Source organism: Rhinolophus ferrumequinum, chromosome X, assembly GCF_004115265.2.
Source record: "Rhinolophus ferrumequinum isolate MPI-CBG mRhiFer1 chromosome X, mRhiFer1_v1.p, whole genome shotgun sequence".
Classification (NCBI taxonomy): domain Eukaryota; kingdom Metazoa; phylum Chordata; class Mammalia; order Chiroptera; family Rhinolophidae; genus Rhinolophus; species Rhinolophus ferrumequinum.
The window spans coordinates 80,712,218-80,739,422 of record NC_046284.1 but is presented as its reverse complement, the minus strand read 5'-3'; the positions used below and the strand labels follow the sequence as shown (position 1 = coordinate 80,739,422).

The 27,205-nt window shown below is 41.2% G+C and overlaps 2 protein-coding genes across 7 annotated transcripts in view; both read left to right on the top strand.

Moving 5' to 3' along the window:
* FOXR2 (forkhead box R2) overlaps positions 1 to 19,387 on the top strand; it is a 22,299-nt gene extending 2,912 nt beyond the window's left edge. The window contains 2 exon segments of the mRNA XM_033094018.1: positions 10,819 to 10,896; positions 19,149 to 19,387. Of these exon segments, the coding sequence (XP_032949909.1) occupies positions 10,819 to 10,896; positions 19,149 to 19,387 (317 nt within the window).
* The window catches only part of RRAGB (Ras related GTP binding B), a 27,152-nt gene continuing 18,927 nt past the window's right edge, over positions 18,981 to 27,205 (top strand). For 2 of the 6 annotated variants that reach the window (XM_033114441.1, XM_033114395.1), the window contains exons 1-3: positions 19,017 to 19,679; positions 20,532 to 20,565; positions 22,965 to 23,064. In XM_033114441.1, the coding sequence (XP_032970332.1) occupies positions 19,588 to 19,679; positions 20,532 to 20,565; positions 22,965 to 23,064 (226 nt within the window). In that variant the 5' untranslated portion in view covers positions 19,017 to 19,587. Of the gene's footprint in view, positions 19,680 to 19,892; positions 19,911 to 20,531; positions 20,566 to 22,964; positions 23,065 to 27,205 lie in introns of those variants that run through there. The other 4 variants (XM_033114414.1, XM_033114422.1, XM_033114404.1 and 1 more) reach the window with 4 other exon arrangements.

Below are 27,205 nucleotides of genomic sequence, written 5' to 3'. Positions count from 1 at the left end.
AGACCAAACAGCTACTTTTAATTTGGATATTGAAAGCCCTTGAATTGAGCCTGTATTAACCCTAAGTCATTTGATGACAAAACTTTGCTTTCCATTCTTTAATTTGTCAAAACTTTGTTGAGGAAATGCCAGTGTGTCAAAGTCCAGCTTAGGTGCTGAGGATACAAAGCTGACAGCTTATTGGGAGACAGACACAGAAACAGATATTTGTTTTTCTTTTTGTTCTGTTTTTTTTCCCCCCAGATATTTGTAATATAGATGGGATGAAACAAATGTGCAAGGTTGCCATGGAAATGAGGAGACATTTTTACTGGGAAAGGCATTGAAAAAGAAATAACTTTTGAACTAATTTTGAAGAATAAATAGGAATTTGCTGGGCATATAAATTAGAGAAAAGACATTACAGAAGCAACAGTGTAAACAAAGTAAATGCTTGGAGTGTTTGGAGGAATGGTAGGAAGTTCAGTACAGCTTAGCTATATTGTATTAGGCCCAAGAGTGGCAACAAACCTAGACAAAAGACCTTTCCGTTGCTACTTAGGTGTTTGGACTTTATTCTGTGGGCTACTGGGAACCAAGAAATATCAGTGGTGTTTTACTAAAAAACAAAAACATACAACAATGAACATTTCAGCTTTTGGTTTTCTAATTTCAAAATTTTCTTTAACATCTTTTCTATACAAATAAACTTTCTTTTATCAGATTTAAGCATATTTTTCTGCCTTTTATTTTGGCATATTATTAAAGAAATAGCCAGGAGAAAATATATTAGATTTGTAAGTATGCATTTGTAAGTATGCATTTGTAAGTATGCATTTGTAAGTATGCAAAAATGCTTGTAAAATGCAGAAACAATTCAATATAGTTGTAAATCAATTGAAAACTGCTTTTTTGTAATGGTTTACTATAGCTCACACAAATCTGTATATTTAGGTTGAATTGCAAAAGCAACATTCAAACAGTAGTCTCTGAAAAAATAATGTAGATGCTACTTCTGTATCATAAGGCAAAGACAAAGTTGACAATACCTTGGAATTAATAAAATATTCTGGCTATAAGTATTCGACATTGTTCTTTTTTTTTTTCAAAATTAACATGTGTAAGTAAAAGAGCCTGTTGTGAAATTAACCAGCCTGTTTTTCTCTTGTTAAATCACAAACTACATTTCTAATATATGTAATATACTCTAAGTTTCAGGAACAGTGCAGATTTTCATTTTCAGAACTGAACCTGAATTTTCTGCAACCTGGCACCTTGAGCTTTGAAACCCTCTATTTGATTTTTTTCTGAACCTTCTTTCTGCTCTGGTTAATGGCTAGGCACTGCACTTCTTCTGTTATCCGAGATAATTCAGATGAAGGCAGATTTTCCTTTGAAGTCATTTCTTGTTCCTCTTTTCCTCTTAGCCAGTATGCTAGTACTTCAAGTGACTTCTTGGTTACTACTCTCCAAAGCTCTTCCTTGTTCATTGATACCAGCAGCAGTTCTTGCACTGGTATTATTAATCCTTTGGGAGGCTTCAAAGTCAGTTTTGGGGGAGTGGGTGATATTCACCATTCACATCAAGGAAAGCATTGTAAATGTCAGCACGTGCTTTAATATTTGTCAGAACTGGTGTACAGTTGATACAGATATTTTTTCCCTTAAGCTTGCCACCTTCTTTCTTCTCATTGAATTTGTAAACGACAAAATTTTTCCTGGATTTATTGGGACCTAAACTTTTAGGTTGAGCAGAATGAGAAAAATATATGGATGGCACAGGAATATGTTCATCTAAGCTAATGTCATCATGATTGATCCTGTACCCTGCATTTGTAACCTTAATTTGAAAACTGCCCTGAATAGTAAAGTAAGTTATTTTAGGAAATGATTATATACCTCTTTCCTCTGCCTTTCTTCCTCAAAGAGATTTTATTCTCTTCTTCTGTAAGCTCAGTTATGAGGAATTCAATCAAATTCCTCTATCAAATCTTCCTCTTTCTCTAACTCTTCAAGAGCCCACAGTTCTTCTGTATCAGTTGGTAAACTGCCTTTGAATTGTTATTCTCTGGTGCTAAATATGCTTCAGAATTATGTACTTGACGAGAGGGGGCAGTTTGATGGAGGCTAGTAATTAATTTTGTTGAACTTCTATGTCACTTTTAGTATCTTTTTTGGGGAAGAGTTTCATTCACCTGCTGGTGGCCCATTCCAGGCAACTCTTCTGTCATTATATCTTTGGAATAGAAATTCATATTTTCTTGAAATAATCTAGTTTTTGCCTAGAGTATTTTTTTCTTTCCCAGTACTAAATCAAGCCGACAGCTTGCTTTGTAGAGCAAAGTATCTAAAAAGTGCAAGTTACTTCACTAACTCTAGTACAGACACATCTTGCTGTCACAAAGGAAAGAGGACCAAATTGTACCATAGTATTGTGAAGACAGTCTAAATATGGGGTCTTTTTTGAAGCACATCAAAATTAACCAATATGAAATTCTGCCCAAACCAGATTCTTTCTGCAGATTCGAGGAGTTCATTTTCAAGGTCTTTAAACACTGACTCCAAAGGGAAGGTGTAATGATGATCGGGGAAAAGAAGGAGGGACACACGCTAGAGTGGGGCTAATTGATTATTTATTTAGCAATATCTAATCAATTTATTTAGCAATATGCAATAGTGAAAGACAAAGGCAATTAATAGAATGTGCTAATGACAGAAAGTAAAGGTGGTTAAGACTAAACTATACATTGATACCAATGTCATGTGAAAGGAGTACACATACTTATAAGTTTAAGAGATCCCAACATATGTTTACTATTGATCAAAAATCACTTGGCTAAATACACAAATAACATCAGTAAGGAGTATCCAAAAGCAGTAATAAGCTCTATAGGATAGTAACCATTACAGTAGATGTCAAAAGCTCACCAAACTGGGGGAGAACAGCACTGAAACAGTCATAAATCAAAACCTTGCCAGGTCTGTAGCTGAGAGAAACTCAGGAGTCTCACACACTGCTGTTGACAAGTTCCCAAGAATGCTGCTGTTGTTGGCATTGTTGTTGTTGTTAGAAGTCAAGACATCTTCTGATGTTGTAAGTTGCAAGCTGCATACAAGTTTTCTAGATGCTAACGAGTTCTCAAGAAGGCTAACTGTGGGGAACAACACTGGAGAGGACGGGAACCAGCCAGCCCTCACCAGGTTTGTGGCTGAAAGTCAGGACACCCCCTGGTGTCGTAAGCTGCATGTTGCTGGAAGTCTTCAAAATGTTAGAATGATGAAAAAAATCACGAATGACAAAATGACCAAATGATGAAATAATAATTATTAACACTGCCAACTGAGGTCTGTCTTATATATTTTCTCAGATACCTTAGAGCCAAGTGTCTTGTTACTTCCTCCCCCTCTGGGAATGGCCAGTTCCGGGAGGGTCCGGCAGTTACTGATATGAGTGTTGCCCATCCGGCCAAAGAGCCAATTCATCCGGATAAGCAATATCTACTGTTCTTGCTTGGGACCATCAGCCCAAGTTCTTCCAAAGCCTGGCAACATGCCTGTCACGTCATCCTGATATGACTTAGTTACTTCTTTAATTCATCTGTTGATGTGGGCGAACCAGACAGAACAAAGAGGGAATTCTCTCAACCCCTGATCAAGAATTTCTTTAACCCTAAGCTAACCATCACCTCACAACACGGACAGAACAAGAAACATCATCTCATATCTCCCCTACTCGAGAGAATGAGTCCAAACAGAAAACCTCATCTCCTGTCTCCCCTGTTAGGGAGAATGAGACCAAAGTGGGACAGAAAAGCAACCTCATCCCATGTCTCCCCTCGGGAGAATGAGACCAAAGGGGGAATTTACTCAACCCCTGATGACAGCACAGAAATCACCTCACATACAGGAACAGATAAGGGCTAATAGACAAAAGCTCACATCAACCAACAAAGGCAAATTTTCTTCAACACATTCCCTACAGAAGGTGACAGGCAGCAAGGACAGCTGATTGGACCAATAGGCTGCTGACAATGCCAGGGCTAAGGGTCTGGGTTAAGGAACAACAATGGGACGGATTTGGGATCAGCTGTGACTGGGTGGGACTCAGCGGAGAGGCAGGAAATAGAGGTTCAAGAAGGGAGGCAGGGACAGGGAGGGGTTCAGAATAGGCAGGGGAGGCGGGGTTGGTTCCAGCTCCAAAGTCTGGCTCCCTCGTCCTTGGCAGTGATGTGGGCAGCTTCGCTGGTCTCTAGCTGGGTTTTCATTGCCAGGACTGAGGGAAGAAGGTAGGGCAGGGCAGTAGGGCCTCGCAGTGGTGCGGGGGTGGGGGTGGGTCAGTGGCTACAGCTAACTAAACCTTTCTGGGAGAGGACTTGGCCATGCCCCCCGCTCCTCCCCCAACTGGTGGCAGAACTCAACGCCTGGAGACTGCCACTCAGAACCAGGCTGAGGCAACTTTGCTGAACGTTTCTAGCTTTTGAATCTCACTGGCAATAACAGTCGCATATGTGCCACTGTCACCATCAACAGCATTTGCACACTCACAAAGGAGCTTTTGAAAAGGGGGAGTAACAAAAGTGCATTTAAAACTTGGAACTCGCAAGGGAAGTAAAAGCTAAAATAAATGAATGGGACTGTATCAAATTATATCAAACTATAAAGCTTCTATACAGCAAAAGAAACCATCGACAAAATAAAGAGGCAACCAACCGAATGGGAGAAGATTTTTGCAAACAACGCCTCCAATAAGGGGCTAATATCCAAAATATATAAGGAACTCAGACAACTCAACAACAACAAAAAAAACCAAACAATCCAATTTAAAAATGGGCAGAGGACCTGAATAGACATTTCTCCAAAGAGGACATACAAGTGGCCAATAGACATACGAAAAAATGCTCAACATCACTAATCATCAGAGCTATGCAAATGAAAACCACAATGAGATACCACTTCACACCAGTTAGAATGGCTATCATCAACAAGACAAATAATAAGTGTTGGAGAGGCTGTGGAGTAAAAGGAACCCTCATACACTATTGGTGGGAATGCAGACTGGTGCAGCCGCTATGGAAGGCAGTGTGGAGGTTCCTCAAATAATTAAGAATAGGATTACCATATGACCCAGCAATCCCTCTCTTGGGTTATCTACCCCCAAAAATCTGAAAACATTTATCCGTAGAGATATATGTGTTCTAATGTTCAATGCAGTTTTATTTACGGTGGCCAAGACTTGGAAACAACCAAAGTGTTCTTCAATAGATAATTGGATAAAGAAGATGTAGTATATATACACAATACTATTCTGCCATATGAAAAGATGAAGTAATGCCGTTTGCAACAACATGGATGGATCTTGAGATTATAATGCTAAGCGAAATAGGTCAGACAGAAAAAATAGAGAATCATATGATTTCACTGATATGTGCTATATAAAACTGAAAACAACAAAGGAACAAGGCAAACAAATGAAGAAACAAAAACTCAAAGACATAGACAATAGTTTAGTGGTTACCAGAGGGTAAGGGGGTGGGGGGTGGGAGATGAGGGTAAAGGGGATCAAATATATGGTGATGGAAGGAGAACTGACTCTGGGTGGTGAACACACAATGGGATTTATAGATGATGTAATACAGAATTGTACATCTGAAATCTATGTAACTTTACTAACCATTGTCACTCCAATAAACTTTAATTAAAAAAAACAAACAAACGAACTCAGTTCATCAGCTGCCATCCCCCACCCCATCCTCATTTGCCCACTCCCCTCATCTTTACTAGCCTCGGTGATTATATGGACAGCAAGCAGATCATGCTCCCACTTTAGATGAAGAGCTCGAAAAAGACCAAATAAATGATGGAATCATTTGTTCTCCCACCCAATCCGCGGTGAAATCATTACCCAGGGTTAATCCCCTTAAAGAGATTTGTCTGATAGGGACAGAGCTAGGTGCGTAACGACAGGAAAACATAAACGGCCTAGACTTCAAGCACTATTTTATTACAACTGTAAGAAAGTTATTTCATAGCTTCTTTCTCCTCACCTGTAAGATAGAAATAATATTGGATTTAATGATTGCTATTAAATTTAAGGGAGAATTTATTTAGAAAGTGCCTGTTGTATGTAGCAAGCACTATATGTTTATTCTGTCTCACCATTTAGAATTATTGATTGCATTGCAGAGGATTAAGTCCTCTGGGATGGAGGTCAAACAGCACTATCATGTTTCCCTGAAAATAAGACCTAGCCGCACCATCAGCTCTAATGCATCTTTTGGAGCAAAAATTTATATTAAAGCTGATGGTCCGGCTAGGTCTTATTTTCGGGGAAACATGGTAGCAGCTGGCTTTTCTCTATTTGGGTTATTGGGAGTAAAGAAGTCTATCCACTTTGGTTAGCCTGTTGATGGATAAAAAAAGAGGGAGACGGGATTAGCCCAGTTATCATCCCCTAACAACTAGAAGAACCCTTACTAAGTCTACTAGAGATCTTGCTTCTTCAGCTAATTGCTGAAGTATTTAGGGGTAAAGTGCCACAATGTAATTTGCTCTCGAATGAGCTTCACCAAGGGAAATTTTAATTTTCATTATATTTTTATTAAATTATGTATATGAAAGCTTAGTGTATCAGGGACAGAAACAATCTTTTGGCACTTATTTTTTTAAATTCTGGAATTCTATAATCTGAACAGTAAATAGGCATATATAGTGCAAAAATTCTAAAGGTTTGAAAAAGTATATTAGTGAAAAGTTAGTTCTGAACCATTTTTAATGGTAGTATTTCTAAAATTTATCATTTATTCAATCTGTTAAAAGACAATTTTCAGAAAAAGGTAAAATCATAACTCATACAAATATAAAAATGAACAAGGCTAAATATTTAATATTACTCCTATGACAAACCACGACAGATGTTATTATAATCTGTTCAAAGGAAAAGTCAAAACAGCACAGATTTACATGTATTAAAGAAAAGTTGAAATGAATTGCAAAAGGAGACAAAAGTGGTTTTCCAACTGGGGATGAAAAGTTAATTAAATCTGAACCTGAAAGTATTTAATTTACATACTTATTAGTTACCTACAATTTAGAGAGTTGCAAAATAGCTCAAAGACAATGAAGATGGCTACATTATGATAATCCCAAAGGCTTACTATAGACAATGGATAATTTTCCATTGAAATACAAAATGTCTCTCACAGGGAGTCACACTGCTCGCTTTGATCAAAAATAGTCTCAAAGAAAGATTATTCTTGTTCACAAAATTAAATCTAATTATTTACATAGCTGCAGTAAGAATTGTTAATATAGCATATAGGCCTTCCTAAATTTGCTTTGCTGGGATCCTAGATTGGACTTTTTTAAAAAAGTCTGAGGCTAGAAAGCCAAACAAAGAACTCACTGCCAGATTTCAAATATAGTACCTATAAATTTGGGCAAATACTTCTCCTCTCATAGTCCCTGAAATATTCTGTGCCCTAGACATGCTATGTAGTGACCTTCCTCACTTGAAAGGCTGTAAACAGATGCCAGACAAGTTTTCCCAAGAAAGCTTTGTAAACATTTGCTCAATAAAGTCAACCTTAGATTGCTAAAAGTGTCTGATCATATCAGATTAAATGAACATCATTCTCAAATATGACATCCCAGTCGAAGCTTTGGTTGCATAATCACTGTTTCCAATTACATCCTGGTGACAAGGAAAACTAATTTTTATTGAACCTATGCAAATAATTATATTGCCACGAAAATAAGAATACTATTAAGAAATTCCAAATTCTGGAGGGGTTAGGTAAAGAGAAAAAGATGTCATTTATAAGTGTTTCATTCCTGTTTACAAAAGCATAGTTCACTAAATTGTTATGAGTTACATGAAAGAGAAAGGAGTTCCTTATATATCCAGAAGATAGAATATTAAACATCAACAATATTCCAAGCAAAAACCCACAATCATCCTTCATTCATTCATTCAGTCCAATGCAATTAATTCTTCTTCTGCTTGATCTTGGGTTAGCAGTCTCATGAACCCATCTGCTTCTCTACTAGAGTTCTGGAATTCTTCACTTATCCTCGTGTATAGTCTCAAAGTTGCAAAAGCAATGCTATTAGAAGCCTGTGACCAAGAGTACCTTTTCTCACAGGGCTCTGAGACAGATTTCTTTGTTGAAGATAAAGAACTCAGGACTGTATCTGATTGCAAGCATTTTCAGTGACGAAAAACAAAAACTTTGTAGATGACAAGAAACTTAAAATGGTTGTGGTTAATTTATCACAGATAACTTTCAAAAATAAAAGATCTGATGAGAATTTATAACAATAATAATGAAACTAAAATGGCAATTGGGTGATTTTTGTTGAACACAAAACAAGATGATAAAGTCATTTCAAAAAATTAGTGAAATATCTAAAAACAAAATGAATTAACTTTTTTTCAAGAAAGACAATGTATGTTATATTTAAATTATAAAGATGAATGAACAATACAGAACACTCCACACGGCAATAGAAGAGTACACATTTTTTTCAAGTGCATGTGGTACATTTTCCAGGATAGACCATATGTTAGGCCCCAAAACAAGTCTTAATAAATTGTAAAAGATTGAAATTATACAAAGTATATTTTGTGTTCATAAATGGATTGACATTAGAAATCAATAGCAGAGAGAAAACTGGAAAATCCATAATATGTGGAAATTACATTATTAAACAATCAATAGGTCAAAGAAGAAATCCCAAGGGAATTTGAAAATATCTTGAGACAAATGAAAACAGAAACACAACATACCAAACTTCTCAGATGCAGCAAAAGGAAGGCTAAGAGGAGAATTTATAGGTATAAATACATACATAAAAAAGAATAGGGATCCCAAATCAACAATCTAACATTATACCTTAAGGAATTAGGAAGAGAAGAACAAACTAAACCCAAAGCTGGAGTGGGTAGAGAAATGTGATGATTTGGAGAAGGGGAAGGGGAGACTGGCAACAGGGAGACAGTGAATTTTTATAAAAGAGCAGTTTAAGGGAACAATTTGGCTGGTGAAGCCTGGTGGTGTGGGGGTTGGAATATATGTTTGAAAGCTGCCTTTACTTAACAAGCATATATTACGTTGAATGTTTTTTTGGGGTAAGATGACTGAAGAAGATTATTCCACCCACCCCCAACTCCTTTGGAACTGCCACTGTAAGAAAATCACTTAAGAGGCTATTCCAATTATCTAGGCCAGATATTATACAGCTGGAACAAAAACAGCAGCAGTTTAAGAATAGGAAGGAGTAGACAAATTAGAGAAAAGGACTAATGAGAACTGCAGAACTCTCAGCACATAACCCTGTCCAAACCCCTGCACCAAGAGACTTGTCATGCCCCAGCTCCCCATGGACACCAACTACCCATTAAAATGCTTGCCTGAGAAAGCTCAGCACTACAAGGAGAAATTACTGTTTGTTCTAGTCTGATGGTAGGCCCTTGACCTATTTTTCTCAGAGCACTTGGTAAAAAGGGCTTACATTATGACTATGTGTCTCTTACAACTAGAAGTATCTTTCTCAAGGAACTGAGAGTGTCATGCAGGGTCTCTGGTCCCGCTCCCACTCTCGGTGGGTGGACACAGAGTATGATGAGGCCAAAAAGCAACACCAATGGAGCCATAGATAGGGGAGTCATACCACTATATTCTCGCTGGCGGCTGGGTTTGGAGACACAGGAAGCAGGAGCCACACGATCCTCAATCTGCTGTCCGCTTCTCTGACAATCAACCAACTTGCCAGTGTAGCCACGGCAGTTATATTAGTGGCTAATAGCTAACCAGTTACTTCTGATGGCCAACTAGTTGCAACTGATGGCCATATAATAACCGAGCCAGCACCTTTCCACGTGAGGCCGAGAGCCTGGAAACTGCTCTCTGGGTCTCCATCCCTACACTCCACCCCTCCAGGGTCTTGCCTCACAATCTACGCTGCAAGCGTCTTTTGCGAGAAGCCCTGAAAGAAATAGTCATAGCAACCAACAATGGCAAATCCCTTCCATCTGGGAGGATACATGCTAGCTTTTTGTCCTGGAAAAGGAGGATTGCTGCCACCAGCACCTTTCCCGGTTTGTGGTACCAGACTTTTATGGTGGTGCTTGGGGTTCCTTGCGTAGTTTTAACATGTAGCAGAACACGGGATCCCATAATAGGCCATAGCGAGAGCCCATAGGTTCCCCGCAAAATCATCCTGACATCGGGACCTCCGTATACCACAGTCACTTGCAGTGGCCACTCAGCCACCACCCCTGGCATCACTTGCAAATCATGGGTCAAACCAGCCCCTCATGGGGCTATCAGGTCCAACCACTGACGGTTGGGGCTTTTGACCCACCAGGGCCAAGTCCATTGCTGCCGTTCCCCTGCTTTCAAGCATGTGGGTGCTGGCAGCAAAACGTTTCCATTTCTGCCGTAGCCTGGCTTTAACAGAGTTTCACTTGTGGTAACCTGTAACTGAATGGGAGCAGCTGTTCGACGTAGCAGAACTCCTACTGGTGTGGGCCCTTCCTTCCGTGGTCTCTCATTCAGGATTCTCAAGACATCCCACAGACGCAAAGCCCAGTCACGCATCGTGGGAGGATGTTTTGACACCCGAAGGCCTTGCTTCAAAAGTCCGTTGTAGCGTTCAATCATGCCAGCTGCTTGTGGATTGTATGGGGTATGAAACAACCATTGTATGTCCATCCTGGCAGCCCAGTGCTGCACTTCTTGCTCCATAAAATGAGTACCCCTGTCACTTTCAATGAGTTGGGGTGTCCATAGAGGGCGATCAGCCGTGTAAGAGTGACCACTGTATGTCGCTGATCCACAGCTAAACATGGCCAAGCAAACATCAAACCCGTAGCAGTGTCCACTGCTGTGAACGTGTACCCAGCATTGCGGGCCTTAGGTAGGGGCCCAATGTAATCCACTTGCCAGCGAGTGAGGGCACCCTCCCTCACATAATCTGCTGTGTTTCCCAGGAAAGCCTCCACCATTGGGAGCTGTCCTGGGCAGAGACGGCACAGTCATAGCAGGCATCTGCTATTTCTTGCCATTTCAAAGGCAGACCCCAGCATCTGCTCACCTTCCACATGGTTTGGCTTCCAGCGTGCTGCAATTTCGTATACAGGCAATGGGCCACATTAGTGGCAGGGGCCTGTTCTAACCATTGGACCCATGCTAGGGTATCTGCTTCATTGTTATTTGAGGACACTAAGGGGAATGACCTGTGACATGCATTAGGGTCACCTCCTTTCCCTGTCCTAGGTCCCAGAGGTCCTGTCACATGGCTTGACCCCACAGTGGACAGTGTCCTACCAAACAGTTTTGGTGTTTCCATGTGGGGAGCCACAACATTAGGCCTTGGAACACCAGCCAGTTGTCAGTACAAATAACTAGGGGCTCGGGCTCGTGGCTGATTATAATCCACACAGCCCATAATTCATCCCTCTGGCTACTCTGGCCCATCCCAGTATCAAACCAAATGGTGTCTGTTTTGGGCTGCACACCAATAGCCGTCCAAACGGCTGCAGCTCCCCAGCTAGAACCATCAGTATATCAGGCATCTTCAGGTACTGGGGGCTGTTCTTCTCTGTAGGGTGAAGCCTCCAAGTCCTCTCCCATAGGAAGACTGCTTGGCTCAACCTGTGCTACAAGCTCCACAGGCCCCAGGACCTGTTGTAGCTCAGTGCTCAAAGGGCTTCAACTAAGGATACTATGTTGCTCCAAGTAGGCACCCCTCTTGGTGAGGGTGATGGTCTGTGCCACCCATGTTTTGAGTCCTTGGGTCCACTTATGGACCCACCCTTGGATGGGATAGGTTGTTCGAACCAACACCCGTTCCGTTCCTGTGATGGCTTCTGTGGCCACTATGGCTGCGTACACAGCAGCCAGATGTTTCTCTATTAGAGAGTTGCGGACTTCCACTGCTCTCCACAATTGGGACCAAAATCCCACTGGTGACCAAAGACACTCTTGCCATTGCCAGAGGCCCCATCCGTACCCCTCTTGGGTTACGTGAACATCAAGTTCAAATGGGTGACCAGGGTCTACCATTTGTAAAGCCTGTGCCTGCTGCACTGCCCGTTTTGTGACAACAAAGGCTTGCTCTACGGCCTCTGTCTAATCCCATGAGGCCCCCTTTTTTATCATGTTATACAAGGGCCTTGCCATTTGTGCTAAATGGGGTAAAAACGCCTGCAATACCCCAGCAGACCCAAATATGTCTGCAGTTGGGAGACTGTGGTCGGCCGGGGAAATGCTTGTATTTTATCAATAATCACCTCACGTATGATCTTTGTCTTACCCAACCACACAACACCCAAAACCTTAACAGATAAGCCAGGGCCTTGGACCTTTGCCTCATTCACGGCCCAGCCACATGACTTCAGGTGGCGGAGAAGAGGGGGAATGGCTTGCTCTAAATCTGAAAGAGAATCAGAAATTAGTAATATGTCATCGATATAGTGAAACAAGATCACAGAGGATGGGTGATCCCACTGTGCCAAGTCCTGGGCTACGAGCCCATGGCAGATAGTGGGGCTGTGCAATTATCCTTTTGGGAAGATTTGAAAAGTCCACTGCCGCCCGTCCCAAGTAAAAGCAAACTGCTCTTGACACTCAGGTGCATTGTCAATGGAGAAAAAAGCATTGGCCAAGTCCACTACATAGTGATACTTTCCCAGGCGGATAGTCAGAGGATCCATTAAATCGTGAATTGAAGGCACTGCAGTGTGCAACGGTGGTGTCACCTTATTTAACTCCCTATAGTCCACAGTCATTTGCTTTGTCCCATCTGGCTTCTTGACACACCATACTGGAGAGTTAAAGGGAGTTAATCAGCCTCACAATATGTGCCTTCTCCAATTCCAAAATTGTATGCCCAATCTCCTCCTGTCTTCCCGGCAGGCGGTACTGTTGCACTGTAACCATGCTCCAGGGCTGCAGCAACACTTGAGGAGGGTGGTGAGCATGCCCACGTGTCACCGCTTTCACCACCCGGATCCAGAGACGGAACTCTCCCACCGATGTCTGTAAACTGAGGCCATGTAGCACGTTCACCCCTAGAATATATTCAGGGATGGAGGAGACATACACCGTGTAGGTACGGGGTGGGGGGGAAGCTTTCCTATACCCAGTAGTAAGGAAACAGCTTTTACTGTCGGTCTTTCTTCCGTAGCCATCAATACAGATTTGCTGGTCCGGGGAACAGTTCTGGGTTCCCATGAATAAGGCTGCAGTCTGCACCAGTGTCAACTAGGGCTAAAACTCTCTGCACATTAGAAGGGGACTAATGTATGGACAGTTCCACGTGGGGCCTCCAGTCCCTGCTCATCCCCTCTGACCTGGTACCTTGCCCCCTCCCCCCCCCGCCCCAATCAAGCTGAAAGGAGTCGGCCTCAAGCGGCCACATGAAGTCCTGGAGGGACACTGGTCACACTTTCCTGGACTTCTCATTTAGGCTTTGCCGGAATTGCTGTTCTGGACACAACTGTTTCCAAAGTTCCAACAAGAGTGAATTGGGTTGTCGGTCTATTTTTTCCCGATCAACCCCTGCTGCCACGAGATCACGCCACATCTGTGCGCGTGTTACTCTCTGAGCCCCACGACCTTGCCCCTTTACTTTTTTTTTTTTTGCCCCTTTATTTTTGATTTGGGCTTCCAGGTCTTGACTTCTCGGATCTCCTGTCTTAACTTCCCTTGCCGCCGGCTTTCAACATCCCCCAGGGAGGCCATGGCGGTGGTAACTTCATGGATCTGCTGCCCGACATAGGGCCTAAGAATGCCAACCAAGGATCCAAAAGCTCTTGCAGGGCAGTATTCAAAACCAGATCTCTCCTGCTGGTTGTAAAACGTTCATCATCTGGCACCTGCATATTAGGGTTGGACATAGCATATCTCATACCCATTTCACGGATGATTTCAGTAAGTTCAGTATATGATTGCCATTTATTCACAATGTCTGGCAGTATCACCAGCCTCTCCCCACACTGTACATACCGCAGCAGTGAGCCACTCCATTAGAATGTGGTTGCCCTGGTCTTGGGCCAACCTATGGCAATTCTGTAACCTTTGTCGCAGGGACAGATACAGTGTCATGGAGGTTAGCTTTTCCATTTCGCCTGGGTAGCAGAGAATGCTGTTTGCCCCTTCATCCCATAAATACAGCAGCCAAGCCAGGAGCGGCTCTCCAAGGTGCTGTCGGCACTGCCTCTCCAGATCTTGCAACTCAGTGGGAATGTAAGGGGTGTAGGTTGTGAACTCAGTCACTGCTGGGTTGCCATCAGCAACACCCCCACAAGCCCAAAGGCTGTTCATGCTTCACATTTTGCTGCAGGATGGGCCAAGTGTGGGGGTTGGGAGCTACATTGTTTCCACTCACATTGCCCGCCTCTGCCTCAGAGTCTCCGCCGTGGCACACCTCCTCTAATTGGTGGACCTGAGTTTCAGCGCCTTCCAGCAAGGCTGCTGGTCCCGCACTTGGGCTATTTTAGCAAGCACGTCTTCCATGTTATGACACAACGCAGTAAGGAATATCCAGCCCACATGGCCAGCTGTATCCTTCACCTCCTCCAGCAACCACTCAGCTAGAACCTGCAGGGCCCTCTTCACGCTGGCTGGAGACCCATCCATGTCCTGCCACCCCTTCCTTGGGGGTCCAACTCCTGAGAACAGTGGCTGCTGGGTACCACACACTGTGTGGGGGCCACATGTTCTCCTACCCAGAGTCAGACACCATTCCTACCTGGCTGGAATCCTACTCACATCACCAGGTGTCTGATTGCGTGGTGGCCTTGGTGTAAGATGTCCACAACCCTCGGAGCCTACAGCAGCAGCAGATTACCAAAAGGAAGGTGATGCCTTCTATGGCCAAGAGGGTGGTGTGCCATCCGGAGGTTTGAATCTCCCAGGCAGACCGTGCCTCCCGTTCCTGGCGTTACTCCTTACGGGCCTCCCGAAACTTAGCTTTCATACGTATAAACAGCTCCATTACCCCTTTGAAAATTCTGGGTGGCACCATACCCTGCTCGCTGCACCATGTGTCATGCAGAATCTCTGGTCCCACTCCGGCTCTCAGCGGGTGGATGCAGAGTATGGTGAGGCCAAGAATGAACACCAATGGAGCCATGGATAGGAGGTTCATACCACTATATTCTCACTGGCGGCTGGGTTGGAGATACAGGAAGCAGGATCCAAACGATCCGCAATCCACCGTCTGCTTCTCTGCCCACCAACCAACATGCCAGCATACCATGGTAATTATGTTAGTGGCTAATGGCTAACCGGTTACAGCTGATGGACATCTGATTACAGCTGATGGCCATCTAGTACCCGAGCCAGCACCTTTCCACATGAGGCCGAGAGCCTGGAAACTGCTCTCTGGGACTCTGTCCCCACACCAATCTTTTGTAATTTTTCACTTCTCTGACTTTACTAAGCCCTAGATCTCCCCCACTCCCTCATTGTCCCTTTAAAATGACAAATTACCTCTGCACAAATCATAATGAAGCTCAGCTTTTCCCCCTACTGACAATAGTTGTTAAATAAAATCTGTTCCACTGCTTTAAATAAATAATATTATTGACATTAATACTTTAAATAATATAAATTATAGTTAAGTATTTGTAAATACCCAAGTGTGTGCCTTTGGACAAGAGATAAATGCCTATGTAAACAGATGAACTCGAGACTTAATGCTGAATGACCAATAGGAGTACAGATACAACGCAAGAATAATGTGCGTACTTCATAACGAACGGACGTGATTGTGTCTAATATGAATCTTCATAATTCAATACGTCGTGTATTGTAACATGCGTACTTAATGCACTCGTGTGAAATAAAGAAATGTTTTCTGAATTTTGGTGGCTGCCATTTTTCATCGCTTTTGTGTGGACCATCTTTCTTAGCTGTCATCATTCTTGTTGCCACTCCTGTCTCGTAAGTCTTCAATTAACACTTGATTTAATGGTAGATTTAAAGGGAATAATATTTTGACCCCCAGATAAGATGAGTGCAGAAAGAAAGAGCTATTCTGTCGAGTACAAGAAAGGAATCATGGAGGACTCCCGGGGCAAGAATCTTGCGGCTTTCTGCAAAGAGAAGAAGTTGGATTTCCGAATGGTCCGCAAATGGCGAGCAGAGTGCGACAACCTCACTCAACAGGTGGACAAGGGAAATGCAAGAAGCACAAGTGTGGATCAGGTCGGCAACCATTATTTCCTGAGCTGGAAGACATTATGTGAATGGATTGCTGACAGGAGAACAAAGGTTTTGGTTGTACATAGGGCTGATAGTCAAGCATTTGCCCTTGCAATGGCACCACAGTTAGAAATATCCCCAGAAGACACTTGTGTTATTAGGGAGACCACCCCAGGGATGATGTAGATGCCTGATCACTGCACTGTACACCTGAAGCTGAAGCTGAACAATAGTGAATGTCAACTATAATTTTATATATATAGAGTTACAAGAAGTGAAGTACAGCATTAGGAATAGAGACAGTGGAAATTTAATGGCTGTATGCGATGTCAGAGGGGTAGTAGATTGGGGGAGGGGGGTCATCACTTTGTGGGGGATATAAATGATAAATGTCTAACTATTACATTGTTTTGTACACCTGAAACTAAAAAAAAAAAGTACATAAAGAACTCTTACAACTCAAAAAAAAGAAAGAAAGAAAGAAAGAAAGAAAGAAAGAAAGAAAGAAAGAAAGAAAGAAAGAAAGAAAGAAAGAAAGAAATATCCCCAGAAGAATTCAAAGCATCACAACACTGGCTGGATGACTTCCTTCAGCCACATGAACTGTCTCTAAGATCAACAACACTGTTCAAGCTGGAAAATACTGAAGTTATTAAACATGCACTTGCATTCAAGTCCTTTGTTGATGGCATCGACTTTTCTAAATACCAACTCTCCAGCATGATTGCTATGGATGAAACTGTAGTGTTTATGGGCCAAGGATCTCAAATGACAACTGATCAGAGAGGTGCCTCATAAATCTACATTCCCTCCACTAGTTACGAAAGCGCACATGTTACCTGTATTTTGGCAATTCGTCTGGATGGAAAGAAAGCCCCACTTCTAATCATCACTAAGGGCAAGAAAGATAAGGTTGAATGTGTTTCAGGCATTTATGTTCTTGAAACCGAAAAAGCATGGTGCACACAAGCAGTTATAAGGAAGTGGGTCGATTTAATGCTTCCACTTGTTTTGTGAGGTGGCCAAAGAGGTCTGGGATTCAGCCAGCACTCACTGCACTAAAGACATGAAGAACTTCCTTGTAGAGAGAAGAATAGATCAAATAATGATTCCTGCAGGAATGACTACCTATCTCCAGACTCTTGATATTGCGATAAACAAGCCATCCAAGGACCATTTGCGCATGGAAATCAATGACTACACTGAAAATAGAATGAAGAGAAATCAGCATGGAAACTTTGTGAAGCCTAGCCTGCAAGAGGTTGTGACTTGGGTGAAGAATTCATGGGCTAAAATTACTGACAGCTGTGTTGCCAGTGCACTATGACCAGGCTACATGGACAAGAAGTGCTCATTTAAGGAGAGCTCTGTTGCTGGACATGAGAGATTGGGGCCAATGTATCTACAGGAAATGGAGTCACAAGATATTCAAGCCGGAATTCGGGGTTTGGAGAGTTATGACGATGTTCCAGAAGAAGATGACATGACTGTATTTGAGTAAATGTAGATTTTTGTACATGAATAAATGAATAAATGTAGATTGTTGTACATGAAAAAATAAGACATCCCCTGAAAATAAGCCCTAATGCGTCTTTTGGAGCAAAAGTTAATATAAGACCCAGTCTTATTTGGGGGGAAATATGGTACCTACCAGTAGTCCTGCAATTATCAATTTTAGACTTTATCTATTGACCTCTTACTATGGTATATGAGAATTTATTTCCCTTACTTCCAGTTTTAAACAAGTGGGGAAATGAGTGTGTCCTAAAATCCCCGATGAACCACTGGTCCCAACAATAATTTTTATTGCATGCTTACTATGTGGAAGACACAGTTGTAATCACTTTAGATGATAGTAACTCATTTAATTACAAGCTCAGTTACAGGGCCTAATAATAAAAAATAGGAATGATAAGGTATGTAGATAGAAATGTGCAGGAGAAATTAAGCCCTGATTAGAAAGCCACTTGCTGCAGCTCCTACTTGGGTCAAGACACCTGGCATCTGCCCAACAGGGCTCCAGGTTTACATATACTTCTAAATCAGAGAGATATGTTGTTAAAAGTCAGGGGAGGGGGGACACATCCTGTTTTTCACCAATACATTACTAGTCCAACAGGATTCCAGGTTTTTCACACACCCCTAAGGGATATGTTTACATATCCCCTGAAATCAAGGAGATGTGTTTACCCAACCCCCTAAATCAAAGAAATGCATTGCTAAATGCCAGAGGACCAGGCACCTCAGTGGGAGAGAGATAAGAGAAGGGAGAGGGGGAGGCAATTCCACCCATAGAAATAAAAGCCTTCAAACATTGTAAGGCTGCTTCCCTCTGTTGGGTCAGCCTGCTCCTTGTCTCAGTGTACTCTTTTTTTTTTTTTTTTTTTTTTACTAATCTTCTGCTGTTCATGCTGCACAAATTTCTGTCTTTTGATTGAATTCATTCTTTCAAGAAGACGAGGAGCCGAGGTGTTTACCGTCACTTTCCCGTTAACATGAGGACAGACACTTGAAAAACAGACAATAATTGGCCTTCCCCACCAAGAACGTTAAGGTGAAATAGCAGTAAAACCAAACAAACCAACCAACCAACCAACCAACCTAGCTTTGGGGCACTGAAATTGCAACCGGTTCCTTTAATTCTCCATGGCTGGCGGGTGCCCACCAGGGAAGCGCTGGCGGGCTGGCAACGCCCCACCAAGCCAAGGCTGAGTAAGAGCCAGGGCTACTTGAAGGCTACAAGCGGCACTCTGCCTTTCTCCGTGCACTCTCTATGGTATTCTTCCCAGCGCCCCGCCCCTTGGGTAGCGACAGTCACGTGACGGGCTCCGGGTTTACGACAGGTGTCCACGTGATCCTGGCCTGCAGTCGGGTGGCTGCGGTGAGGTACCTGGGTTCCTGAAGGGCGGGTGGTTAGGTTGTAACCATCGCCACCCGCGGACTCTCCCCGGCGGGCAGGCTCGGGAACAGCGAGCGAGCTGAGGCGTTCACCGCTTAGTGCCTACGGCACGCACGGGTCTGCTCTTTCGGCCACCTCCGCCTTCGTTGTCCCCACCTCTTTGCGGGTGAAGTCACCTTTGGGTTTCGAGACCTTGGGTCCTGAGGCCCAAACTCGAGACAAAATCCCCACCCCCACACCTCTTAACCTCTCTTCCTTTGCACCACCGTGTCACTTAGCTTTTGAGTTGGCCGGCTAGGCCGTGCCTTGAGGCCAAGTTCGAGGCGGTAAAGGTAACCGCGGGGAAAGCAGCCCCCCAGTGGACAAAGGCGGAGGCAAGAACAGAGCGGCCCTGAGGGCCACAGGCCATGAGAATAGGCGGCTGAGGGGTTGAACAAGGGAGAAAAAAAAGAAAGAGTTTTGCGGCTTTAGAAGGGACTGGAAAGGACTTGTTGCACGATGGAAGAATCTGACTCTGAGAAAAAGATGGAGAAAGAGAATCTGGGGCCGAGAATGGATCCTCCCATAGGGGAACCTGAAGGATCGCTTGGGTGGGTGAAGGGTATTATGCCAAACCTGGAAGGGGGGGTGGGGGTCGTTCTAACAGAAGAGAATATTGTGAATTAGAGCATGCCACCCACGATAAATTGATTCAATTTATCAGTAAGGTTGGTTGGTATCATGCTTTTGGTGACAGGATAAACTGGAAAGAGGACTGGTTGCTAACTGGGCTGAAACAACCCTTTCAGAGGACACCGGAAAGGCCTCGTGGTGGGGGTGAGGTGTGTACTAATTGAGGTGACAGTTCTGCGTTGCTTTGAATTATCAATAAAAGAGATTTGACATCATCATGCTGAAGATAAGACTGCGAGGAAGAGGGTTGGCATTTCCTGGGCAGAGATAAGTGGCTTGAGCTGCTTTCTGTGCTAATTTGTACCTGAAATTGAACGTTGTATTTTATATGCTTTGTGCCTCTAATGAACGAATTTAATATGACTTGGAAGGACAACTGAAGGACTAAAGATATTCCCAGATTTTAAAAATAGGCTGGTTTAAAAACATAGAGGATATTCAAATATGACAATATTATTTTATTTATTAAAGCACTTGTTTGTGTTGCTTTGATAATTTCTTAAGATAATGAATCTTGAATTTTAATGGCTCAATTGTATTCCTAAATAAATCTTCCTAGGAGCTATCTCCTGAGCACGTAATTAAGTGATAGGAAACATAAACGCAGTTTTATAATTAAGGGAAATGAGGGCCTCTACTCAACTGAGGTCCCCACACAGTTTTACTCAGTTGTACTAAACATGCTCTTTTGCAGCTCCACGTTTATTTTTATTTAGTTCAAATTTCTAAGGCAGATGGATCATGGAAACTGTCTTGGTTTATATCTGCAGGTGGGTGCTACCAAATACAGCCATGAAGAAAAAGGTAAGACGTGTTAGGTACCTCAAAAACATGCAAGTAAAGGTAAGAAGTTACTATTCAGCAAATATATTTGTGGTGTTTATATACCATCTTTCCTGGACTGTTGCAGGAACCTCCTAAGTGTTCTCTCTGACTCTTGTCCCCTTCTTTACTATTAGATTTATTTTTTCTAATATATAAATCTAACTGGGTCATTCACATACTTAACTTTTTGTAACTTCCCAAAACCTATAGTATAAAATCCAAATGATTTTATAGCATAGAATGCCCTTTAAAAATCTATTCCTGACTAAATCATCTGCCATTGCAATGAACCCTATCATAGCCATACAGAATTTGTTTCTCTCCAAATTTACAAATTAATTTGCATTTTAATTTGCAAGTTAGTATGCAATCCTACACACACACACACACACACACACACACACACGCTCTGAACAGGCCTCTGCCCGCACATTTATGTTGAACCCAACTCAGATTTTAACCACTTTAATAAAGTCTTACCTGAGTTCTCCAGATAGAATTGAACACTCCTTCCCTTGTGCTCTTATGGTACCCAACTTGGGTTTAAGCAGAATCGATAAGAGCACAGCTCTGGAGCAAATTTCTGAAACTTTTGGGCTTTCAGTTTCTTCGTTTGTAAAATGGTGGTAATGTTACCTATCTCATAGGGTTGTTATGAAGTTTAAATGAGCAAATATATGTAGAGCACTTAGATTAGTACCTAACACAGTTAGCCTTGGTAAGTCTTTCATAAGTAATTGAGGTAAGATTTCTTAAATTAAAAACAAAAGGAATGCACCTATTTAGCCTTAACTTCATCTAATAACTCAGTTATATAAAAAACTTCAGCTTGCCAAGGGGATATACTTGATTAACCTGTCTAAAGTTATTATCAACAAGGATGTCTAAAAAATACCTAGATTTTCTGCATGATTAAGAATAAAAACAAAACTTTTTTGTAACAACTTTAGACTGGCTCTTCAATAACATTTCTTTAGTGAGATAAAGTTACATAACTAAATAGCTAGATTAAATTGAGCCTGAGTGCAGTACACTTTCATCTGTAATTTAATTTCCCTGTATTTGTAATTAGAAATTTTTATAAAATGTCTTAGAATTGAAGATAGAATATGTACCCCTTTCATTTGAAAATCAAGGTAATTGGAACTGTATTTCATACACTTCAAGTTGAAGACTCTTAAAAGTCACCTTACCCAATTCCTCCTAGTACAAGAATCCAAAGCATCTTTGACAGGTGTTTTTCTGTTTTTGTTAAATGCTGATATTGACAGTAAGGCTATTCACCTTCATAAGGCCACCCTTTCCATTGGACGATTCTCATTATTAAAAACTTGCTTGTTTTATATCATTGTTTTGATAGCTTGTTCATTCTCTTGACCATATTTTGTGCATCTGTTGTATGTTAGACACTGGAGATACAAAGGGGATTCTCTCTGCCATTCTGGAGCTCAGAGTCTTGTGAGAGACCAAAAAAATGGATAACTACAGTTCATTATGGTCTTTGCAATACTATAAGAGTGTCATGGGATGACAGAGGTGAGACACACCTAAGCCAATCTAAGGCTTTGGGGTCAGAGAAGCTTTTTGAGATGATTACTGAACCAAGTTTTGAAGGATGAGTGGAGCTTAGCTGAAGGAAGAAAAAGGAATGGAAAGTTACTGGTAAAAAGTATAATGTGAAACAGAGACCTAGAGCAGGGCTCCCTGGACATTGGGGAGCAATCAAAGGGACTACAGGCAGTTCAGTTCAGTAGGGATAGACTCTATAAGTTCCAGGCCAGGAGGGTCAGAAGATGAGGGCAGAGGAGAAGATCAGCCATGTCAAGGAGAATGTTGTATATAGTTTAAGGACTTGATCCTATAGGCCATGGGACACTTTTGAACAGAAAAAGAGACAGAGTAATTAATGGAACACAATTATGGAGGTAGGCAAAAGGGATGAGGTCAAGGGCAGAGGTGGAAAAGTTGACCTTGAGCAGGAGGAGGAACTTTCAGTTATACTGAAATCCCCTGCCAGGTAGTTCAGTGCATAGAACATTAGATTATGAGAGATCAGGGTTCAATTTCCTCTCAAGTTGGTATTTCTCTAACATAGTACTGAATATATGATAGCGTATGTTAATAGCATAATAAATTCACCGTGATTCTATCACCAAGAGGATGTGTGACTCATGACAGGTAAGTGCCTGGCCCCTGGAATTCTAGGTATCTCTGCCTTCACCATTGGTTTAAGAACTAGTTATCAGTATCTATACCAGGTTGTTGGTACTGTCACTTCAGTAAAACATCAAGTACAGGAGAGAAATAGATCCCTTTAGACTTGATTTGCTCTAGATTGCTAACTTCTTTTCATTCTTTTCTTCCCACTTTGTCCTTAGGTGCTGTTGATGGGTAAAAGTGGGTCTGGTAAGACCAGCATGAGGTCTATTATCTTTGCAAATTATATTGCCAGAGACACACGTCGACTTGGTGCAACAAGTAAGATGTTTTATCTTATTGTAAAGTCAGGTGATCTTAACTATTAATAATCTGCATAACACACTTGGTTGCAGTAACTTGGGGATGCAGAGGTTGAAATATTTGTTTTGGAGCATGTTTTCCCTTTTTTCATTTCTTCTCAGAAGTGTATGGCCTAATTCTGGTAACTGTTGCTCACTCTCTTGGGGAGGTTCTTTCCTTTCTAGGTTGCTTACGAAGTGGGATGCGCTTATCCAACTTCTTTTTTATCCTGCTCTTTCTTGAACAAGCATAGGGGCCCTTTGGTTTATTCGGGTTTTTTGGGGGGGGGGGTTGTTTTTAACTGTTACTATATAAAGGGAAATTAATTAATAGGTATTAACAATCATAACAATAAAATGCCCTAAGATTTTTTTTAAAGCAATACTTAGTCCTAGTCTTCGTTAAAAGGTAAATTGCTGGGGGCAAGGGGTTGTGAGAGGGAGGTTAACCTGATCTGTACTCTGCTGCTGCTCTTCCTGGATACACACCAATGTTCTCATTGGAATTCCAGCTTTGACTTGAGAAATGTTTCATTACCCTTTATGGTTTGAATGTTAAATCACGCTTCTTAGTTTAGGCTAGCTGGACGGCCAGTGAATCTATACTCCTGGGAGACCCATTTTGTCTCTACTCTGTAATGCCATTTCATTTTTCAGCATCCAAACATTTCTGGATTCTGCCTTGGTCCTTAGCCTCTAGGTGATGAAACCATTGCCCTACCTGGCTTTTAAACATTCCTGATCTGGGTTTCTAGCATCGTGAATGCTTTTAGGGACAAGTCACCCACTACTTCGTAAGGTATCTCACTGTTTTCAAGAAAAACAAACCTTATTTTCCAGACTCTGGGATACAAAGGAGAAGGAAACCTCATTTCTGTTCTTAAAGTGCTGCGAGTGTAGTATATAGACTCTCATAATTGGGGCAGCTCTAATGGTTAGAAAGCTGTTTCTTAGTGCAGCCCCAAATCTGTTTCCCTTTATTTATCTTAGCTGGTCCCCCTTCTGTTCTCTCAAGCCTCTACAAATATTTGAGTGTGATTAATGTCTCAATGTTTCCAGCTGTCTCTTGCCTCCCACATCTTATGTTCCTTAAGTTAAACATCTCAAGTTCTTCTATCTGTTCCTCCTTTGAGATCATTTTAAAGAATTTTTTAAGGACTTCTTTGAATATGTCTACATTTTTCTTAAAGTGCTGAGACTTGAATGCCAATGTGGTCTGATCAGGACAGAGTAGGACTATTATATCTTTTGTTCTGGGCATCACACTGCTGTTAGCACAGTCTAGCCCCTACTCTCCTTTTGTGAAGTGACCTTCATCATACAGTCATACTAAAAGTACCCAATTTCTTTTCACATATATTGTTATTAAAACACATATTCTGTCTGACTATTTTGCAGTTAATGTTTTGAACCTGAGAATAAATGCTTATCTGTATTAAATTATTCAGTTTTGTTTGTTTTTAGCCCATGATATGTTCTTGTACCCAGTGTATATTAACTTTGAAGTCCAGGACAAGTCACTGTCTCACTGGGCCTCATTTTCCTTATCTGTAGGGAAGACTTTGGGTCCTATTTTTATTTTAGCTACTTATTCTCTCATCGGATATGTTACCTATTCTTCTTAGCTTCTTGTAGTTTGTACATTGGATAAACATTTCATCTAAGTAGTTCATCAAAATTTTTGGTCAGGACAGGGTCCTTTGGCCTGTCATGCCTCGAGAGACTTTCTTCTAGAAAGTACCTGTCCAAACTTCTCCCTGTCTTGATTTGCTAGATTGTAATTTTTTTCTATTCTTCCAAGTTAAATATCTGAACCTAATAATCATATGGCTTTAGTAAAATTAGAGGAAGCTAATGTTTATTGTATGCTGTTTTATTTAGTCCTTATATTAACTTCATTTTAAAAGATGAAGAAAATATGACCTAGAAGTCTCAAGCTCACTCAACTTGTAAGCGTTAGAGCTGGAATGGCAATCTATGTTCCTGTTCTATTCAGTAGGCTACAGCCACAATTCCTGGCAGACTTCTTTCTATATTTTAAATTCCACACATTTTATTGAAGCACCTTTTTTCTAGTCCAATTAATATTTTTGTTTTCAGCTAATCAGCAGAGTTGGTGTACTGCCCTAAGTCTGGTGAATAGTCTTGCAACCCAAATTTCAGAACTATCCAAGCTACTTAAAGTAGTTTTGAAATAATCTATCAACATCATTAAAAAGTTATTAGGTTGGTGCAAAAGTAATTGTGGTTTTTGCAATTATTAACCTTTTAAACTGCAATTACTTTTGCACCAACCTAATACAAACAGAATATTGCAAATTATATGATCCCTATACATGAAAGTCGGCCATTTATTTCAACAAATGCTTTTCTGGAGCTTCCTGTGTGCCAGGTATTGTGAATGGGACAGGGTTCTTGCCCTTAAGAATATGGGACCTTTATTGATAATACTTTATTAGCAATTACTATATTTCCTTAAAGGTAGTAAAAATGTACTTTAAAATAGTATGTTGGCCTTAATGTTTTAGTGTATCATTAGCTAGTTTGTTATTGTTGAAGAAAGATCTGGGTTCTACTACTTAACTTATAGACTAATTAAAAATACTTATAGTACATTGATTTTTTTACTTGTTATTCTTTTTTATGCGGTGGCTAATTTTCTTTACAAGTAGTAAAAGAGTACTTTGAAAATATTACATCACCTTTAATGTTCAGTGTTTTTCTAGATTGTCATTGCTGAAAAAAGTCCAGTTTTATTTTGTTAAACTTAGATCCTACTTTGTTTTGAAATTTGAAGTAAGGACACAAAATGGTGGTACAATTAATTTATTAGGAGGCTGTTAAAATGTGTTTGTTGGAATAGTAAACTTGTCAATAAAAATATGATTATGAAGTATTTCAGTCTAAAACACTGTTGACGGCTCCAAGATTTCCTACCTTCTCAAAATTCTCTGTTCTCTTGGCTTTTATTTAATGCTTTATTACCCTGGTTTCTTCCTTTATCTTTAACCTTTCCCCCCCTTTTTTAAAGAACATTTTCTTCTTTCTGCCCCATAAGTGTATGTGATTTCCCAAAGCTCTGTTCTTGGTTCTTTTCAGTTGCTCTTAAGACAGCAAGACAGAAAGACTAGGAGAGCCAGAGGGCTGCATAGGAGACATGAGGCTAAAGAGGGACACAGAAAGTGGGGAGTTAGGTCATAAAGTGCCTTATAAGCCATGTCAGGTAGTTTGAACTGAGGATAGAGGGCAGCCCCTACAGAGTTTTAAACAGAAAAGTAACACAGAGTTTGCCATTTTTAATTTTCAACTTTAATTACAAGAGTAATACTTGTAAAAATTCAAATACTATGGAAGTATAGAAAGTCTACTCCTTCCCTTATTCTCAGGACTACTTCCTAGGGACAACCACCACCATTAGTAGTTTGAGGTTACCTGTCTGGCCTTTTTTTTTTTTTTTCTTTTTCTGGGCGTATACAGTCATACATATACAGAGACATGTTTTATTTTTTCTTTTTAAAGAATAAAAATCTGTATTTTAGATCATTATATCTGTAATATGGAAGATAGATTAGAGGGAGGCAAGGGTAGAGACAGGTTGACAAATTACGAAACTATTTTAGTAGGCCAGATAAGAGATGAGAGGGGCTTAACTTGGGTTAGGGTGGTTGTCGTAGATACGGTAAAAAGCAAATGGACTTGGGATATATATAAGAGGTAGAGTCAGTAGGACTTGCTGATAGTTGTGGGGGGAATGGTGGGGAAAAGAGTGGACTCAAGGATGAAACTAAGATTTTGGCTTAGGCAATTGGTTAAATTCACTGAAATGGAGAAGACTGAAAGAGGAATAGATTTTGTGGAAAAAATGGGGAGATGATAAATTATATTTGGATACATTGAGTTTGGGATACTTGTATTTTTTTTCAAGTGAAGATGTCCAATGTATGATTCAGAAAGGGAGGAGAGAAGTCTGTGTTAGAGATACATACTTATGATTTACCAGTATCCAAATTGTAACTAAAGTAATGTGAATACAATAGCTTGCCTGGGAGAAGAATACATAGAGAAAAGAGTAGGAAGAAAAGAGATGGAATCCTGAAGAACTCCAACATTTAAGGGACAGA